Below are 19,506 nucleotides of genomic sequence, written 5' to 3'. Positions count from 1 at the left end.
TTTACCTAATTTTTACTGAAATAAATATTATATAACAATATAAATATTGTTTAGAAACATTTTATAGCTAGATTAACCCGTTTTTCTTCATAACAAGTCCTTTTTAAAGCAACTTAGTGAATCTCATATGTGATATAAAGTAGAAGACAATGTGACTGTCTATGCATAACATACATACTTGATAATATTTAAAATTATAGAGGATGCTTACATCATGTATCAGATTTTTCCCTTGCTTTCCCTAGCAGGTATTTGGAGTCTGTTAATACTTACTGGAAGGTAAGGTGCTAGAGCTCCACAGGATTCTGCTACCAGTAGCCGTCGCTCTGGGTATTTGTGGTTGATCTGGTAAAGAGAAACAGATGGCCTATTTGCTTTGCAGTAACTACAATTCAAAATGTGCTTAGAATGAACTGCACAGGGGTGCACACCCTGCTAGAGAGGTGTGTCTGCACCTCTTCAATAAACACTGATTGAGCTCACGGAAGTTGCACCTGGGTACTAGGCAGCCTCAAATTCTTGCACTGAGGCATAAAAGTGAGGCAGTTGTCCTATAAGACATAGCTTATAGTAGGGAAAGAGTCAGAGAAGTCCATATGTATATGAGAAGCATACATATATACAAAATAGAAAGGAAAGCAGCGTGTGGCCTGCTGTACTCTAAAGAATCTGCATAACTCCTGAACTGGCATGACATAAAATATTTTGTCTTATGAAGCCTTTCAGGAGCACTGTTTCTCCAAGAGCTGCTCAAGTGCCCTCTAGTGCTCTGAGCCAAGCAGTGTAGCAGAGCTGCCCAGGTCTTGCTGAGCAATAAGACACCTTTCAGTTATTTCTATTCATTTGGAGTATCTGTGAAAAATATCACTCCGATTCTACAAGTGACATGTAAACTTCAGGCTCATCTCACATGTGCCCATCTATGAGAGACTTGCTTATGAGTGCTCTGGTCTTTGATTTTCTGTTTAAGAATTTAAACTAGCTGGGGTGGACACTACTCCAGGGACTTAATACAACATTAAAAAAATCAGCAAATAAAATCTTTGAATGAAAATGGATTTTCAACAGGCTGGAAGGCAGAGTAAAAATTATAAAGGTACCCACCTAGCAATATGTTACACAATACTGATGATGAACATGTGCTTATCTACACTTCAGTAGTCACTTCACCTGCTTCTGAGGTGTTTTTATGTTAGATAAAAATACATATGATGAGAACAAAGAGTATCCCAATATCTTTCTGAAAATCCATCCCAAAACCTCCCCCTCTAACAAGTAAAACTCAAATTTATGAACTTTTAACTGATTTTGGAGCATAAAGCAAACACTGATCAGTTACCTGCTCCCAACACTGTGGTAAAAGTTCAGCTTCTACACGTGTTGGTCCAACATGTCGGGCAAATGCCACGCACCCAGTCAGTATCATCTGTCTGAAAATATAAATGTAAAGCTTTAATCTGTTTATAACGTTTTATAAAATATAACATATATTCTTTAAGTTAGGAAAAGCACAAGCTGACAGGCAATAGGTAGTTGTCTGCAGTCAAGATTTCACACCATCCATATTGACTTAAAGACTAAATATTAAACTGAAAGCCACTAATATCCCCGTTCATTGCAGGGTGGGGATTTGCTTCCACGACCTTCAAACATCCATTCAAACCCAAACTATTCTATGATTTTACTTTTATATTCAGAATGCCTTTTCCAAAAATCTTGCAGATCTCAACTCCATAAACCAGTCTGAGAATCTCCGATTTGAGTATTTCTGATTTTCTAAAGGCTGAGATTGGGAGTCTCTGATTAAATCTCTCATTTAGTTCTTAGTATTGAAGACTATAATGCAGTAAAAGTGTACCTAATTACTACCATATTTACCTAATACTATCATACCATCAGTATTGCTCTGAAGTAAATTGATTTTATTTAGAAGCATTTGTGAGATTTAATGAACTTCAGAGCAAGCAGATTATTTCTTTTCTGATATAGTTTTGCAACATTCTAACATGCAAGTTACTGTCATCTCTCACAAAATACTGGACTTCACTCCTGTGAGAAATCTTCTAAAGCCCACCAAAAAATGAAAACAAGTAATCAACCAGTAGTATCTATGATCACCCATTATTTGTATTCATATTCTTATACTTTTTACCTTTCACTAAAGTTTGCAAGAAATTGCCATTGTAGCACCAATTTTATAGGCGCAGAGGTATATATAAAATTTCAGTAAGATTGTACTAAACTGTCATTTGTTATATTTTATTTAATGACTGTCTATCTTGCTAAGATGTTTTAACTTCTATTTTTCCTGTTGATAGGATTGGAATAGTACCAAATTTGCCAATTCTATTTACCTTCAGAGCCTACATGAATTATTAAATACTCCGTTTCAAATGACAATGCATGGACATGGATTCAATTTCATCACCTCCTCAGTAAGATTAGGACACCACTCAGAGTTTATTATTATTCCTCTCTCAAATGTAAGCCAGAATTAATTTATTACCATTTTAGTGTCATGTCTAGACTCCTAAATATTTTCTGTACCAATAGCATCCGCTTAAGGTTGAAAGGCAGAGATTCTGCTGGTTATCTTTTAACCCCTTAGAGAATATACTCCATCAAAAAAAAAGACTCGTTCACTTTAAGAATTTTTTAGGAGAAAGATCCTATCAAAAAGGATTTTTTTATTCCAAGAAATTTTTATGCCAACAATCAGAGCAAGCTCTTTTGTGTTGTGTGTTTGGGTTTTTTACCTTTCTACCACATTCAGAGAACTAAGCCTTTGATTAAGGTAAAAAGTAGTGAGAAAACAAAAATGATTAGGTAAGATTCAAGAAATCAATAGCTGATAGCAATATAGAGACAAAAGCCTGTGGTGATTCTCAGTTCTACTGCAAACAAAACAGGCATTTGAATTACTGTCTTTGGTTCTGTACACTGCACCTAATCACAGAACTGGACAAGAGAATATGTATTTTTAAGACATTAGAAAATAGCAGAACACAGTAATCACTTTAAGTTTTCTGCATTATAAATGGGATAAAACAAAATATTTTTTCTTAAATAAAATATTTTTTTTTAAAGTTTCATGGAATCTCAAAATTAAGTCAGATTTCTTTTTGCCCTGCCTACCAAGATAAGAATTTGAAGACATTTCAAAAGTATTTTAAAATAAGGTTTTAAATATTCTACTGCAGCCATTTTAACAGCATATGACAACAGTCAGAATTTCAGGAAAAGGAAAGGTGTAGGGATCTGAATAAGAGGTGTTTGAAGCAACATTTTAATCTTTTCCTATTAGAGTCAAACATTAATCTCACTTCTTCATGACTCCTAGCCTCAAAAACTAATAAAATTGTACAAAAAGGAGGTTATGTGAACACATTTTTTTCCTTTGCAGAAGAGAATTTGATAGGCACGTTTAAAAGTTGAATTGGACATTAACGAGAAAAGCCATGAGGATACAAGTGGCCTTGGTAAATATCATGTTAGTGTACAAGACTACAGAAATATGCCAAGCACCAAAATGCAACTCCCATGGACAAGAGGTATAATCCAGGCTTTCTGCTTAATTATTGACATACTTCAGATATTTGATATTGTAAAACAATATAATTATTTTAATGGGTTCATTCTTAGAAATGCAATGTCACATTTCAGTCTCTTGCATTTAGTAAATTAAAAATGTCAACTAATCAGCTGCTACATCAAGATACAATGTAGTAGGCCTGTACAGTACAGTAGAAGGTAAACAAGTAACAAGTGATAATTTACATCATCATTCCGGTGACTAAATCTGAATGTCTTTGCTCACTTCATATTGCTCAAGACTGCTAAAGTATTATTTAAATGTACTTAGACAAAAACAAAGCATGCACAATACACTTCTATACAAATCTATAAATATAACCCCCCTCCTTTATTTCTGCAGAAGTATGTTCTATTTAATTACTATTCAGAATATCTTTCATTTAATGAAATTTTAATTGGTTTTCCATCAGGTTATGGCACCTTTAAAAGCAACTATTACTTCTATGTGTGCAAATGTATATTATGCATATGCATGATTTATCCTAGAGTTTATGGCAGACTATTTTTCCCAGATTTCTCACGGAAACAATTTATTTTTATATATCAATCTGTAATTCACAATGAAAATTGAACAAATTCAAGGAAAAAAAGCTTTTTCTTCTTTCTTAACTGATGGAAAAGACATACCTAATGTACCTATAGGGGGATATGAAAAGTCTACTTGATAAGCCACCAATCCTGTAACAAATTAATCACAAGAGACTCCAAGTGACATGCAATTTCCATCCCCTTCAGCAACAAATTACTTTAGCTTCTCAAGCCACATGGGACATTCAAAACATTTCAGAAGCAGATTTCTAATGACTCTGAAGTAGAACCAAGACTGCATCTCTTTGTAATTTCAATCTGCATTGTGCCACTATGCTACAAGTTGCTTTTGTTTATTTGAGCTTTTTTTTTTTTTGTCTCCAAAGCCATGAACAGTATAGAAAGCTGCCTGAACACTTCAGTTTTGGAGAATCTCCAAAAGAAATGCTTTTCACCTATTTCATAAAGCCTATTTTGTCTGAAGACAGCCTAGAGCAACAACAGATACAGATGTTTTCCAAAGCACCTCTAATGAAAATAATGGAAGAGCCACAGATCAAACATGAAAAGTCGTTCCACAGCTAAGAGAAGGAAACATACCAGTTTGGGTACTGTCTTTCAACCTTAAGGATAGTCTCATCAAGATCAGTACAAAGTCAGATTTCCTGAGCACTAAGAAAGAATTAATTTTATAGAACAAAAGGTGTAATTTGTTTCAGAAGCTTCACCAAAATGAAACAAAGTCCTTAACACTTGTTAGACCCAGATCACTGCTACATTCCTCTGAATTTTTTATTGCTACCATAGTAATGAGCCACACGTAGAAAGAGCACTATTTTCCCCAAAGAAATGTGGTGGTCATCTGAACACATGTAGATCACTAAGACAGGTCTAAAAAAGCTATTTTGATTTCTACATCAACCAGTGCTAAGAATTATGATTTTAAAGATCATTTTAACAAAACAGTTTAAATTCATCTTTAAACAGAAAAAGGAACTGAAATTACACTGTAGCTTACAAGCACATTCTTACATTTCAGTAACTAGGAAGTATAGGTTACGGAAATGGAAAGTCCTGAACTTGGCATAAATTTGTCAACACTATATAAGCAAAACACAACTTGTTTAATACCACTCAATAATACACAATTTTTACTAGTTCTGCTGCTTGCACAGAGAAAAAAGTTCCTCTTGTCCCATATCACACAAGCGCAAACACACCTTTGCTCATCGTCTGGTCGTTTGATCAAATTGAACAGTATGTGCAGAAGCTGATCTCTCTCTTTGGGTTCAGGATGGAGGCAGGCTGTACACAGTATGAGTGGAATCAATTCCTAAAAAGTTGTGAGTAGGGGAAAAACAAACAAAGTAAAATTGCTTTGGGCATACATTCATTTACTGCAAAAGAAACTAAGAAGAAAAATCTAACATCACATAACATCACAACAGTTACAAAAGATACTTTGGAGTCCTGGTGTCTTATTAAGTGACTTGAGGAAAGTGAAGGTCTACAAAAGTTAGAATTATTTTCCTGCTAGGAAAAATCAGGGAAGAATCAGCACATAATATGAAAAGCTCTTCAAAGATTACAATTAACATATGCAGGTCACCTGTAACCAGAATTAGAGGACAATCATGGTTTCAATTGTTTTCACTACCTACTGAACTGAAGCTCCACAGACAACTATGGAATAAAGCTCCTATGAAAAAATGCCACAGAGTTAAAGATTAAAATTTCCAATTAAGCATCCACACAGTTTTGTGCACGTCTGAAAAAATAAACATTGAGAAACTCACACTGGTAAAGGTGACTGCAGACAGATTTTGTGTTGACTGACAATTATCTGATTTTTGTAAAGGTTCTATGATTTTTTTTCCCATAGAAAAGCGATCTCTGAAGCTGAATTTTCTTTTTGGAGCAATTAAAAACGCATTAAAGGAAGAAATTACAAAGAAAATACTGTGTAAAACACATACACAAAATATAAGGATCTTCATAGTGAAGGCCTCCTCCTTTCTAAATATGACTACAAAGCTCATGGTATTCATTCCCAGAAGAAACAAATGTTTCTAAAACATTGTCTGGAAGTCCCTTCCCTTGACCTTGTTGATGTGAGCTTTTACTCCAACAGAATTTGGAAGCCAGATAGTTTTTAAGTGATTTAATATCTTAGGAACAGAAACATCACACTAGGAGGTCAGGAAAAAAAGAACAAGAAAAACCTCAGTGTCTGGAAAAAAACATGGGCAAGTAATCTGGAGATTACCTTGCACACCTGCTGTGTACTTTGGTGTAATTTTCAAAGAAAGACTCTTTGTGAATTATTAAGTTGTGACAAATAAGCAAGTGACAGTGGGAAATGCATCTAATGTTAGTAGGAGAAATTAATACAAAACCTGGAAAAATCTGTGGTTGCTTAGAATGACTTTGCAGGGAGGTGCAAATTTATTCTTGCAGATATTCCAAGAGACCTAATCATGATGTTCTTGTGGACAAGTGGAAACACCACTCAAAACATCCTCAGTCCTCAACCTGTATTTTCCTAAACAGCAGTAGCTCTATTTATATTAAACATAGAACAAGACTCAATTTTAGAGCAGTGCCTAAGCTAGTCAACTCCTGACAAGCTTTTTTTTTTTAAATTTTACAAAAATTTTACTTGATGTCTCTTTTCCATCTCCAAAGACGACCGAGACACAGCCTAAACTGTATTTTAACATTCTGTGATTCTGGAATATATATTGGCAATATTTAACTCAATTATGATACAGATTAGGGAATTTATCACAGAGGAGACAACATGGAAATATCCTACCTGTCATTTAAAAAAAAATCTCAAAGGAAAGGAGAAATGAAAAATAAATTTTAATACTTTGAACATTTCCTTTTTTTTTTTTTAAGAGTAACTGGGGTTGTTTTGAAATAAGTGTAGCACAACACAAAATAACATGAACTGAAGACCTGCATTAAAGAAACTTTACAAATTAAACTGCATGAAGAACTAAATGACTTTCTTCAGCGTAGAGCTTCTTTCCCTCTAGAATCTGCATGTTAGATCTGATTATTTTTGGTTACTTAAGATTCTTGCCCATTTAAAGTTATGAGAAGTCAGAGGCTTTAACTTATTTAACTTATTTTTTTGGACTGCATAGAATTTTCTCTCCTGCAAACACTGCTTTAATTAAAAAAAGACTTGAAAGAATATTATTAAAATAATACCACCTCTACACCACTCTAAATACCACTACTTACACATTAAACTAAAATATTTTAAATAGGAAATCTGATTGCAATTTGTAGATACAGAACAAAATTCATACCATAAAGAATAAAGCTCACTTAAAAACTTAAAGCTAAATATACATGTTACTTTAGTGAAGTCTAAAAACTTAAAGCTAAATATACATGTTACTTTAGTGAAGTCTAACTTTCTGAAATCTGCTCTAAATTCACATTATACAACTGCTGTTGCAAGTATTCTTAAATACCCCTATAAAAACCTTTACAAAGAATAAACTCCATGAAATGGGAGCTTTATGGGATTTTTGTTTCATCTGTTGAAACCAACACAATGATTTCACTTCCTTAGTATGTTTGAGTACCTATTCAAAAATCTCAACTGCTTACTCAGAACTACTGCTAGATTTTAAAGCAATACCATGAGGTGGGTTTATTTTAAGCTTCTTATGGAATTTAAGGAAGTTAACATTATCTTTTATCAGCTGAGTCTGCGTGAAAGGAAAACACCTGAGAATATTCACCTAGAAACTACTGCCTTGTGTCTGAAAGGCTAATGAATAACCTAACAGCATTGACATGGGGCAGATACAAGGCTGGTTCTTTACCTTGCAGAAAGCTGGTTATTATAGCTGACGGAATTAGCTGTATTTTCTTGTCCATTGGTCACATTCTCTCATGCATACTATGGGAGAAGAGAGTGTTCTCTGCATCGCTGCATCAGGGCTTCTACAGTTCCTTCTATTAATGGGAGTGGAGAAACAGTGAGAAGTCTTGAACAGTGTTTTCTGTGCTCCCTAAAGCCCTCAGGGACAGGAAGGTAAAATTGGAAGCAAAGGGGACTGTGGCACAAGAAGAACAAAACTGCTCTACAGAGGGATGAAACAGGTCAAGTGAAGTCTCCCAAAGACTTGTAAAGGGCAGATTCTTCTCAGGACATTCAGGAGCATTAAGGAAAAAAACCAACCTACAGGTACATTTGAGCTCATTTCTTCCCGTTGCCAAGGGTCATGCCTTTGAAGTAGATTTGTTTTACAAATCTCAGATTTTTCATTCTTGAAGGCAGCAGAGAAGCTATAGGAAGTAGCAATTTTCCAATAAAACACGGCAAGACTAGTATATGGTGGTTTAGATTGAAGAGAAAAGTTCACATGGTTGTGGAGACTCTATATAATTATTAATGATCAAGGTGTGGACTTCCAGTGCTATTTGAAACACTCTGCATTCCTTGGGAAGGAATACCACTTGTGCTAACAGTCATAAAGCAAGAACTTAAGGTTCAAAAAAACCCAACAACTCTCCCTCTTATTTAATTTGGGATCCTTCCTAAAGATCCTGTTCATCCCCAAGTCCTTCTTTTCTCTTTTGCCTTTGAATTCAGAACATGAGTTTTGAAAGTTAGTGTTGGTGTTAGTCAACAGCAGCAACTAGCGACTCATGACCGTAGCAAGAAGAGTGACTTCAGAGCTTTGATACTGTTTTCCCATTAGATTCCAAGCAGACTGACATCATAACATTGTCGGCACTTGCAGCTTGATGCAATAAAACATTATGCGCCATAGGTCCCACCTCTATTATTGAAAAGCCAAATTCATATCTGAGGCAGTTTATATCTGTGAGCTACCCAGATGCAGAATGGAGAGAAAGAAGTAATTTTGGTTTTACTGTAAGAGAAGCTACATACAGGTGACTGAAGGACAATGCTATGAGGGTGACCTAACACAATGCACAGAACTGAAACGGCCCAGCTTCCCTCTGCTCTACTTCTCTGTAACTCTCCATGTAGGTGTCTCCAAAGAAAAACTCACGTTTTTCTCATCATAGTATCTCTGGACAACTTCCTCCTAACTCAACAACTTGTTCCATTATCTTTGAAAGGGATTCACTATTTGAATCATTAATAAAGGCAACATTTACATTGTCACATGGAGTAGCTCTCTTCATTATGGTCAAAAGAACATGGGTCTTTAATAGTAATTAGTACCATCTAAACTATATGTCTACAGCTCCTCCTACATATTTAAAGTATTACAACCAAATATTGAACTTTGGTTTTTTCTAAGTGCATCATATAGTGAGAATCTCAGAAGGTAGCAAGGAATTTTCTGTCAGTGTTGTTAACAATAAAAATGTTTTGCTAAAGATTTCAACAAGTCTTCTACATCTTATTGCTCTCACTAATTACTGTCTTCTTGTTGGAATGTTCATAAGCAAAATAATTATCTCAAAGAATACATTTAACTAGTGTTAAGGGTCAAGACTGTTTACTTCAATAGGTTCAAATAATAATATATTTTGTTACTCCAAATATTGATGCATTAATATTGCAGGCAACAATATAGCAACCAGGATGACATGATCAATTTTGTTAATGTGTGATTTTTAATCTTCTTTAATAGTCAATGCTTATACTGTGAACCAATACTGTGTTAAAATTATTCAGTAACTTAGCCTCTGGCAACAAGTAAATAAAATGAAATAATCTTATTGTCTGCAACTGAAATAGCTACAGGTACCAACAAACCACTGATAGAGACTATTTTGGGCAAGAATGTATTTAGAGTTACAAATTGAATATTTTAGTTTTAAAATGAAAAAAAATTAATCATAGGATTAAATTAAATACATGACTCAAACCTTTGTGCTACTAATCTTACCAATATTAAAATCACAGCTCTAATTACCTCTCATAGTGTGAGACTATTATTCCAGGATCCAAAGCAAGCCTCTCAGAGATCCCAAAGGGATGCTTTTGCATAAGAATCAACAGTAGGGTGTGGGTGTAAAAAAACTTTGTACTTCCTTATCTGTATCTACTGTTTATTTGAAAACACAGACAAAAATAGTGTGTGATACAAAAAAAGCTGGTAATTCAATTAATAAATATCAAATTCAGCTCCTTACATCCATGAACTATCTAAGCTTCACAAAGTGTTGAAAGACATTGGTTTTCAGACTAGAGATGAAAAGGATACTCTATGACACTGAGGTATTTTACTCTAAGGAAACTGCATTAGGCCCTCCTACTGAGGAGAAGGGAACTAAAGGACTTAAAAATGGTTACGTCTCATGTGCATCCTCATCCCCTGAACAAAACAGCCCTGCAAGCCAAAACCAACACTGCATGTGTACCAGAAAAGGACCAGCAAACAGGCTGTGATCAACACTACCCCTGTTTTTTAAAAACATAATCTATAGAAGTCTACTGCAATCTAAGTTTTACAGAGCAACAAAGTATTGTAATTGTTCATTTAGATTTCTTTATTCTACCGTATAATGTGAAATTAAAGTGGTCATCTAGAAGATATTGACAACTGCCAATTTTCATGCCAAGCAACTCAGGTTTATGTACTTTTATGCATATCCAACCACAATGAAATCTGCTAGATACAACCCCTGGAAGCAAACAGTTAAGTATACTGCCAAAATCTGACACAGTCTTCATTTGCATTTCTTTAGCAAAGCCAATATTTTATGGCTTTTAAAGCATAAGACTGAGATGAAAATTTATAGTAAGATATTGAACTCTACTGTGTTTTAAGAGACATGCCAGAGAATTAAAATGCCTTGGTGATATTTATGTGCAGTTACCACACATTAATGTGATTACTTTCAATCTACAGTGGAGATCTAGTGGAGTGGAGAACGGCATCAATTCAGAGCCTGAAGATTTAAAATTACCTTTGCTTCAACTTTACAAACAAATAAAACCAAAACTCTATTCTTAACATGTTGAACTATCTATAAAATAACAGTTTCTCAGTATAACTATTTAGTCGTGCATATTCAGTAGACTACTACTATCAAGATTTTGCTGAGTTTGCATAACACAAAAGAAGCTAAAGACTAACACTGGAATATTGGACAAGATGAAACATGTAAATAATTAAATACAACTGCTGATTAAGAACATTAAGATATTAAGCAAAAAGTTTACTCTGGGCCAAACTCCATTAAAGGATTATATACTGCAGAGTTACTCTTGTTTCCTGACAAAAAAACATTGACTTTTACATTTTAGCAAGTGTGAAAAATGAGTATTGCACTGATTAGCTATTACAAAAAAATTAAAAGACGGCTTCTCTCTAATTACATTTTAGCCAAAGGATTTTTTCTATGGTACATCTGTTAACAAATAGAAGGTGGCTGATTTTACTTTTGCGATTTTTGGATTGGTAATATATTTTAAGTGGTAAAATGACAATTGAAAAAGCAGATTCCAATGTAGATCAGTTTTTATGAACCCAAACTGTTAATTTTCAAGAAGTATTATCACAGACTGCATCCCAAACAATGGGCTATTTTTTTAGGTATTGGTTTTTAGCAATTTGTTACTGGTCATTCCACTTAACTGTTACTTGGATTGCAATATCTCCTTTACTTGTGACTGCATTAATATACAAATCTAAACATTGATGTACATTTTTTCAGGGAGTTAAGATAACCTAGATGCTTGAAATGAAAACAAAATTAAATTTATGTTGTTACATGAATTTTGATGATTATGAATTGCTTTGAGGCAATTTTTCTGTATGATGCATTATTCATTTTACACAGTTGAAGTGCTTTTTTTAGAAACAATTAAAATTATCGCCTCAGCCACCCTACTCAATACTGCGTCTTTCCTTCTTTGATACCTTCCATTGGAACCTAAACTACAGACCCTGAAGAACAATTAAAGCTGCACCAGTATACAAAAATAAATAATTTCAGAAATGTCAACTATAATATTTGCTGGAACACTTAATACTGTATCAGGCAGGCTGCTACTGACCTTAAGATGCCTAAAAGCATAGGAAAAATGCTTTCTGAATCTCTGCTAAAGGACAACAGCTACTGAGAGATTGTTAATGTCTGCAAACTCAGCTTCTCCGAAATGAAGATGCATAGCATGTAATTTTAAGCTTAAGATTTTGCAAGCAATTTCAACATGACGGATGTTTAAAGAACAAAGACATTTCAGGGAGTCATCAAAAAATTATGTTTAACTCTCATCCTATTACACTGATAGTGTAAGATCTTAAATACTACTATTCTTTTTGTTTCAGAACAGACTGGCGAGTACTTTGCATTGTGATCTGAACTTGTTACACGTCTTTCTCAAATTAGTGATCTTTAGGTATATTTTTACACCACTTTTCTGTGCAAAAGATCATAATAATGTTTTTACAGACAAGACTCAAAGTTATACCTTGTTGAAGCCAGCCTAGTTCTTAGATTAGCCTTCCATAATTTGATTAGGATAAATACTGACAGATGTTCTACCCAACTTTTTCTTCAAGTTCCATGACTACATCAGAAAGGACATTAAAATAGTTATAGCAGAAGGTGTCAGGGAACTAAAAGAAGGCATTTTTAAAACAAACTTCAATTACTGCAACATTAAGCATCCCATGTAATCCAATTACTCAATTGTGATTCGCAGCTTTTTAAATTAAACTGAAGCAAATAATTTAAGGAAAAAATACATGTAATCAAATGTAATTCCCATTGTAAAATAACCTAGGAAGGAACCAAGCAGGAAACAGACTAATCAATACATTAAACAGATTATGCTAAAAGCTGTGAAAAGGAGCCAAAATACCACATCCTGCCAAGCAGAAGGAAGGAAAGGAATAAATAAGAAATCAGAAATTAAGCACTGATCCAGGAACATTCACAAATTATTGTGAAAGACAGAAGCATTTCCAGAGCACCCAGTTAGCACCTCCACCCCCTCAAAAATAAAGCCTGTCATGAATTTTCAAGTTCTCAAATCTCAAGTTCACTATGTCAGTGGCTAATAATCACTTGTATGATAAAAAATTTTAGATTACAGGATCAGTACAAATTTCTTGAGGAATTTTCAAAGCCTTAAAATGAATTTTTGCAAAACACATTACTAAGTCTACCATACTGTAGGTCCCGTCAACAAGGACTAAAACTTGCTCAACAAGATATGCTACTTTAAACCCTTTATTTCAGTGTCAACTACAAAGAGACTGAATTTTTGTTTGATACTGCTTCAGTTTTTGGTTTTTTTTTACATATTTGGTAATGTGAAATATTTACACAAAGCAAAACAAAACCAGTCACTTTTTTTTCCTTCCTTTTGTATGCTATATAGCATGAATTATTACACAAACCATCACGTTCAGTTACATTCGAAATACGCATTATATGTTCAGAATTTTTTGTCATTCTCATTTTAAAGTTAAGGAAAACATATAAGCAAAATTGCTCATTTCTTTATGAAGGGGTATTTTTGATGAACCTTTGCTTGGCTGATACACGGAGCTTCCAAGAAAAGACATTAAAATAATTTGTTTTTTGAAAATTATTTTTGTTGAAGGATGTTGTGCTGCAAAAGAACCTGAATATTATTTCTTATTTAAACTGATGAATGAAATAAACCAAACTATGTTTGAACTTACAGCCCCTGTTTTTACAATGCACATTGATAAAGTCTTCCCTAACAAAAACATTAGTGCTACCACAAACAGATGGACCTACAGTAACAGTCTTGCTGAATGCTAATGGGTGCCTTAAGCAGAGGAAGGAATATTAGCATACCATGCAGGTTTACTGAACTCACCTGACAGAGGTGTAAAACCATTTTCTAGGAGCAGAGATGCATGCACAAAAGTAAGAACATGATTGCAAGTAATAGACTTTCATGAAGTTAGACACAACATTTTCAAAATGAACAACAACATATCGTGACAAAAATAAAACGTAAAATTTCCGGGTTCCTCACCTCTCGCTTTGCAAGCAGCACATTAGGAACAATATGAGGCAGGCAGCGTCCCAACATTAACATGACACTTTTCTCACTGTCTGCAATCCGAGAGACCTAGAAAACCAAGTTGCTTGTTTGCTTTTTTTAAGAAGCATAGGAACAGAAAAATACCATTTGAAACTAATAATAAAAATTGCAGCAGGCTGATAACTTACCAGGAAAGTATTTAATTTATTCCCATATATCAAGCTGTAAGTTTTTGATGTGTCAGTAATTTCAAAAGCATGAAACCACTTGGAGAAACTCAAAAGTTCCCAGTAATTACACCTCTATCACTAGGTTTCATATTTACCATAAAATCTGAGAACATGTCTTTATTTCTTAACTTTCATGCACATAGATTCATCTTTCCATGTCTTGTTTCAAAGCAATTATTGCTTGTTTAACTATTGCTGCCATGCAAAATGAAGATCTTTTAGTTTATGTCAACTGGAAATATACCTCTGATCCCAAACGGCTGTCTGCTGACATCCGACAGAAAGACAGAAGTGCTTGATGGAAAGCTGGTGACAATTTCCTGAAATATCATCAAAAAGGGAGAGGGGGAAGACAGTATAAATCAGAAAGGTGATAAAGTGAGTCCTTTCACTCTGGTTTAATCAACTAGGTAAAATGACACCCAGAAAGTATGTTTAAGTGATTATCTTTGACTTTCAGGGTGTATAGTTTGTAGCAAGAAAAAACCATGAGTGTCCTAATTAAGAAGTTAGTTTTAGTTGCAAAAAACATAACATCTTTCAAACTGCTGCACAGACAAAAATAGGACTAAAGCTTGAAGAAAAGGAAGCTTAGGCAATACAAGAGGAAGCATACAATTATGCAAACAGGGCAGGGTGGGCACAGAAATCACGTGAAACAGTATTTTTGCTTAATGCTCTGATTCTGCAAATTGCATAAAAGCATTTGAGTAGTCAGTCAAGTTATGAGCTTCAGGGTTAAATACAGTTTGCTCAACTGCCACTTCGGGATCTAACTTTGATTTTGAGGTTCTGGCAGTGTTTGAATACAATCTTAAACTGCTGTCTAAGCCCTTGTATTGGCTGCATCTGCACAAGCACTGCCTCATGGCCACATCCAGCACCAGCCAATGCAGCTGAGCTACTAAAAGCCTTAAGCATCCATATCAAACTCTGATAAAAGCTTCAAAGCAGCCATGTCTGAAGAGGGTAATTTGGCAGAAATGTTCTCAGAAAACAATTACTGACCACTACATTAAACAGGCAAGCAGCAGCACCCTATTCTTCCCAATAATGACAACTTCCTCTGCCTTATCTGAGGCCTTGTACTTAGATGCTAATCTAACACTGCTTCATCCACTATGTTCAAAGAAGACAGACAACATTTGTCTTCCAAAACATGCACAGAAAGCATCTCACCTATTTCCATCATCTGCTGTTTGAGTCCTCTAATGACACTGAGAGGAGGCAACTCCTATTTTTTATGTGGAAATCAGTAACACCTTTGAACCCTCAAAAATACACACGAGTGCACAAAATCCAGCACACAAATGGTTATGTGCATAGACATACATTTTACATAAAAGACTGAAACATAATACTTCTTACAGTAAATACACCATCATTTACCCTTTTCTAACTGAAAAAGCCAATTAAGAATCAAAGCTCCTACTTACAATTACTTAAACTAATTCAAGAGGACATAAATATACCAGTTTTCCTCTTTTCACTATTTAAAAATTATGTTAAATAGGAATTTTTATTTATTGCTTAAAATAACTTTTTTTCTTGAAAGTATGGATTTTTGAAGTACATTTTAAATTTTAATGAAGGGGGCTTGTTTTAATTCTATTCAGCTTGGTTTTGTGCAAGGTTCACTTTAAAAAAAGTTACTAAACTACTTGAACAGTAGCTAGTTGTAAAAGACCTCTTTCACAATATGTTAGTCCTTATGCTGTAAAATATTCTTGAGTGACAGATTTACAGGCTCTACTCAAGAGTGTAGAGTTTTTTTACACTGGGAGCATATAAGCAAGCATTGCAAATCAGCAGCTTAACATTAACACAGAGGCAAGGTCTTGGCCAGCCCTTTGCCCAGCCCTTTGCCCAGACTGTCCTTCAATCTGGCATTCATTCTAAGAAAATCAGATCATTTCCCACTTGGAATCGTAATTAAAATCCTACATAAGGGCAAAGTTTCATTCCCACGTTGCAGAGAATGAAAAGTAAGTATGACAATATGTCACTAAATTTCCCTGTGAGTTAAATAACAGCAAGCTCTGGGAAGTTTGGAACCTCTTACAATTGCTGGCTATACTTGGAGTCCAGAAAGCTTTTCGCTTAATGAAGTCTAACAAAATCCTTGATGGCTATGCTGGACAAAACCAATGAAAGACCAAGGCCTCTTGCATACAGGTCAGTGGCAAGTCTGTTCAAGGGCCAACAGATGTAAGTACTGAAGACGCCCGAGTATAAGAAAGTACAGTGGATAAAGAGCCCAAGCACTACTATTCTATTCCCTATAACTCTGGGACATTAGAGTCAATTCATTCAAAAAGCCGAGACTGCTATATACAGAAAACACCTTGTATTTGGTGTAAATTACCACACACCTCAAATTAGTTGAATAAACACATGTGCTGTAGTGTGTTTAAACCACTGCTAGTGCTTTGCACTGCCATCTGTTAACTGAGGCATTTTTCCAATGATGGCTATGTCCTCATTTGCCAGCATGCACGCACAGCTGCTCTAAGTGCAGTCACACAAAGCAGGCTCACTTCCTCTTCTCTCTTCCCATCTGGGCAAGATTTATGCCAAGAAAACACTCTATAGATACAGTAATAATGATCTTGCCTTTTACGATAGTCTTAGTTTTTAACCCTTCTTAGTACATTCTGAATAAATGATAGTAATTGTCTTCTATAAATAAACTTGGCTTGAAATCAATAAATATCCAACATTTCCACTGTGCTGCCTCTCCTGCAGATCCCAAAACATTTAACAAATAATCGATTTTTTTAGTGAAAAAAATTACTGCATTATTACAAACCCAGGGCATAATCCAGGAAGAAAATTTAGTACTAGATACTGGCCTATAAAACACTGTATCAAATATGCGTTCCTTTGACCCTTTGCTGACATATTAAGCCCAAAGTGGAGTACAAAAATAGCTACATATTACATGTGCATTATTTATCTCTGCAGTGAACTGTATTTGAGAGGTCTTGTGAATTTAACTCAATGGGGATTCACGGCTTCATTCAAAGAACTGCTTTTCAAATAAATCTCTGTGCAGTTATAGTTAAAACAACTGTGAGCAGCAAAACAAATTATGTTCTTCTAGTCTCTATTTTCATAAATTCTACTGGAAATACACAGTTCATTCCTTCCTCAGTGATTTAATCCTATCAATCTAATATTTATGCACTTAATGCCACCCAGCACTCACCATTAATCTGAGCAAGAAGAAACTTGCAACAAGCCAAATGAAAGTAGGCAGACAAGTACATAGCAATCAATGCACAACAGCTTGAAGTTTACATAGTCTAGACTTTTAGCTAGGATATGAAAAAAACTTAAAAATAAAAAAATCTGGAAAGCTTAAACCAAACCACTGACCATTTTCCAGAAAAATCTAAGCTGTTCTACTTTCCTGTTAAACACCAATATAGTCAACTAAGAGAGAAGAAATTTGTTATGAGACTCCAGAGTATTATATTCAGAAATCTTTCCTCCTGTCCAATTCTAAAAGTTGAGATATCACTGAAAAAGTAGCCCTGACCCTAGAAGTTAGTGCAAGAAGTACAGAAAATACAGAAAAAGCAGGATTGTTAGTGTTTGCAAGAAAAAGTTACTACTAGGCAGGGTTAGCAACTCCTTTTTTTTTGGGTGTTCCTCTTCTCCCCCCACTACAAACTTGCATTTATTTTTCCATCTGCACAGAATGTCACACAGATTTCTACCTGGTATTTTCAGATGGAAAGATAATTCTAGAAACGAATTACAGTATCAACACCAGCAAAGGCTCACTAAGGGACAAAAGACAAAGCAGGATGGCTGCCTGCTTCCCTACAAACAGCAACAGTAAGATCAAAAGGTGAGCTACTTGCATATCTTTGTCCACAGTGGTAGCAATTACAAGTTGTACATACCCTCATTATGTTTGTGGTTCGTGTTACTCCTGATGACTACAGTGGTTTATCTACTACTTAATGAACAAATCAATTCTCCTTTTCACTATAAAAACACTTGTACAGGTTGAAAGGGCTTTCTCAAGAACACTTACAAGCACAAACTCAGTCTCCAAGTAGTAACATAACACGAATACCCTAATTTAGTTAAAAGAATCATAGCTACCTAGTGAAGGCTTGCCCCAAAATCAAAACTCAAAAAAGCAGTATGCCATTAGATACCTTTCTGATAACTACAAAATAAGTAAATGAAAAATAGTACTGCTCTCTAGGAAAGTTATACACACCTACACAGAAAAAGCAAAAATTTTTCCCAACAACTCTTCAAGCAGAAGAGAATTACTAAATTAAAACTTAAAAGAGAACAGAACTCCCTTATCTTCCCATTCACTATTCTGATTTTAACTTTTTTTTTTTTTTTTTGGAACAAACAGGGCTGGGTTTAGAAACAAGTAGGAAGTGAAAAGAATTTCTGAAACTTGACACTAAAACTGTAGGTTTGTCACATGTACTCCTTCCTAAAGAGATTAGGAACAATATAAAAATATCAGCACTGTACCCTAGAGGTATGTTAAGTCTTGTATTTTCTTTCAAAACACAAACGATCTATTCACTTGGCAGAATTTCACTGTTAGAAAAATATCTACTCACATTACAAGAATTTTTAATAATATCATGCAGTTTCCAACTTATCACTAACCTATTAGGTTTATCAAAGTGGACTGCAGCTTTAGATGATGGAGCACATGAGGACAGTTTCTCTGTCTCTTTCGAGGGCACAGAATTTAGCATATCATCTTTATAAGTCCTTGAATCCACTTCAGCTGATAAAGCAAGGCTTGTTTCCTCAATGTTGCCATGTTTACTGTCATTCTCAGAGCTCTTGATATCCAAGTACCGTCCATTGTCCTCTGAGACTGTGAGAGGCACTTGTTTTAAAGAAGGATGGGGAGCTACACCATAAACAGTTGACACAGAAAAGTTTTCATTCTTGAGTACATCTATTTCACTGAAAAAGCAAAATATGAAATATTTTTGTAGCCTTCATGCAAATGCTGTTCAAATCACACCACTGCAGCACAGAAATAAAGATAACATACTGAAGAGCTCAACATACTCTTCAATTCATGTATGTTTAAGAACTCCTATAACAGAAATAACTTTCATGACACAAACTGTTCAAACAAGCACTAGTTTCATTGAGCACTTTAGTAAATAATTA

General features: G+C 34.7%; 1 protein-coding gene across 4 annotated transcripts in view; it reads right to left on the bottom strand.

Annotated features, from left to right (window-relative positions):
- Positions 1-19,506, bottom strand: part of RELCH (RAB11 binding and LisH domain, coiled-coil and HEAT repeat containing) — a 71,641-nt gene that overhangs the window by 26,243 nt on the left and 25,892 nt on the right. For 3 of the 4 annotated variants that reach the window (XM_030265399.4, XM_030265395.4, XM_030265397.4), the window contains 6 exons: positions 18,985-19,293; positions 14,579-14,654; positions 14,096-14,191; positions 5,343-5,455; positions 1,340-1,430; positions 274-345 (listed from right to left, as the gene is read on the bottom strand). In XM_030265399.4, the coding sequence (XP_030121259.4) occupies positions 274-345; positions 1,340-1,430; positions 5,343-5,455; positions 14,096-14,191; positions 14,579-14,654; positions 18,985-19,293 (757 nt within the window). Of the gene's footprint in view, positions 1-273; positions 346-1,339; positions 1,431-5,342; positions 5,456-7,967; positions 8,080-14,095; positions 14,192-14,578; positions 14,655-18,984; positions 19,294-19,506 lie in introns of those variants that run through there. The other variant, XM_072924076.1, reaches the window with a different exon arrangement.

The sequence above is a fragment of the Taeniopygia guttata genome, chromosome 2 (genome assembly GCF_048771995.1).
Source record: "Taeniopygia guttata chromosome 2, bTaeGut7.mat, whole genome shotgun sequence".
Lineage (NCBI taxonomy): Eukaryota > Metazoa > Chordata > Aves > Passeriformes > Estrildidae > Taeniopygia > Taeniopygia guttata.
Note: the sequence above shows the minus strand (reverse complement) of the source record. Positions and strands in the feature narration are given on the sequence as shown.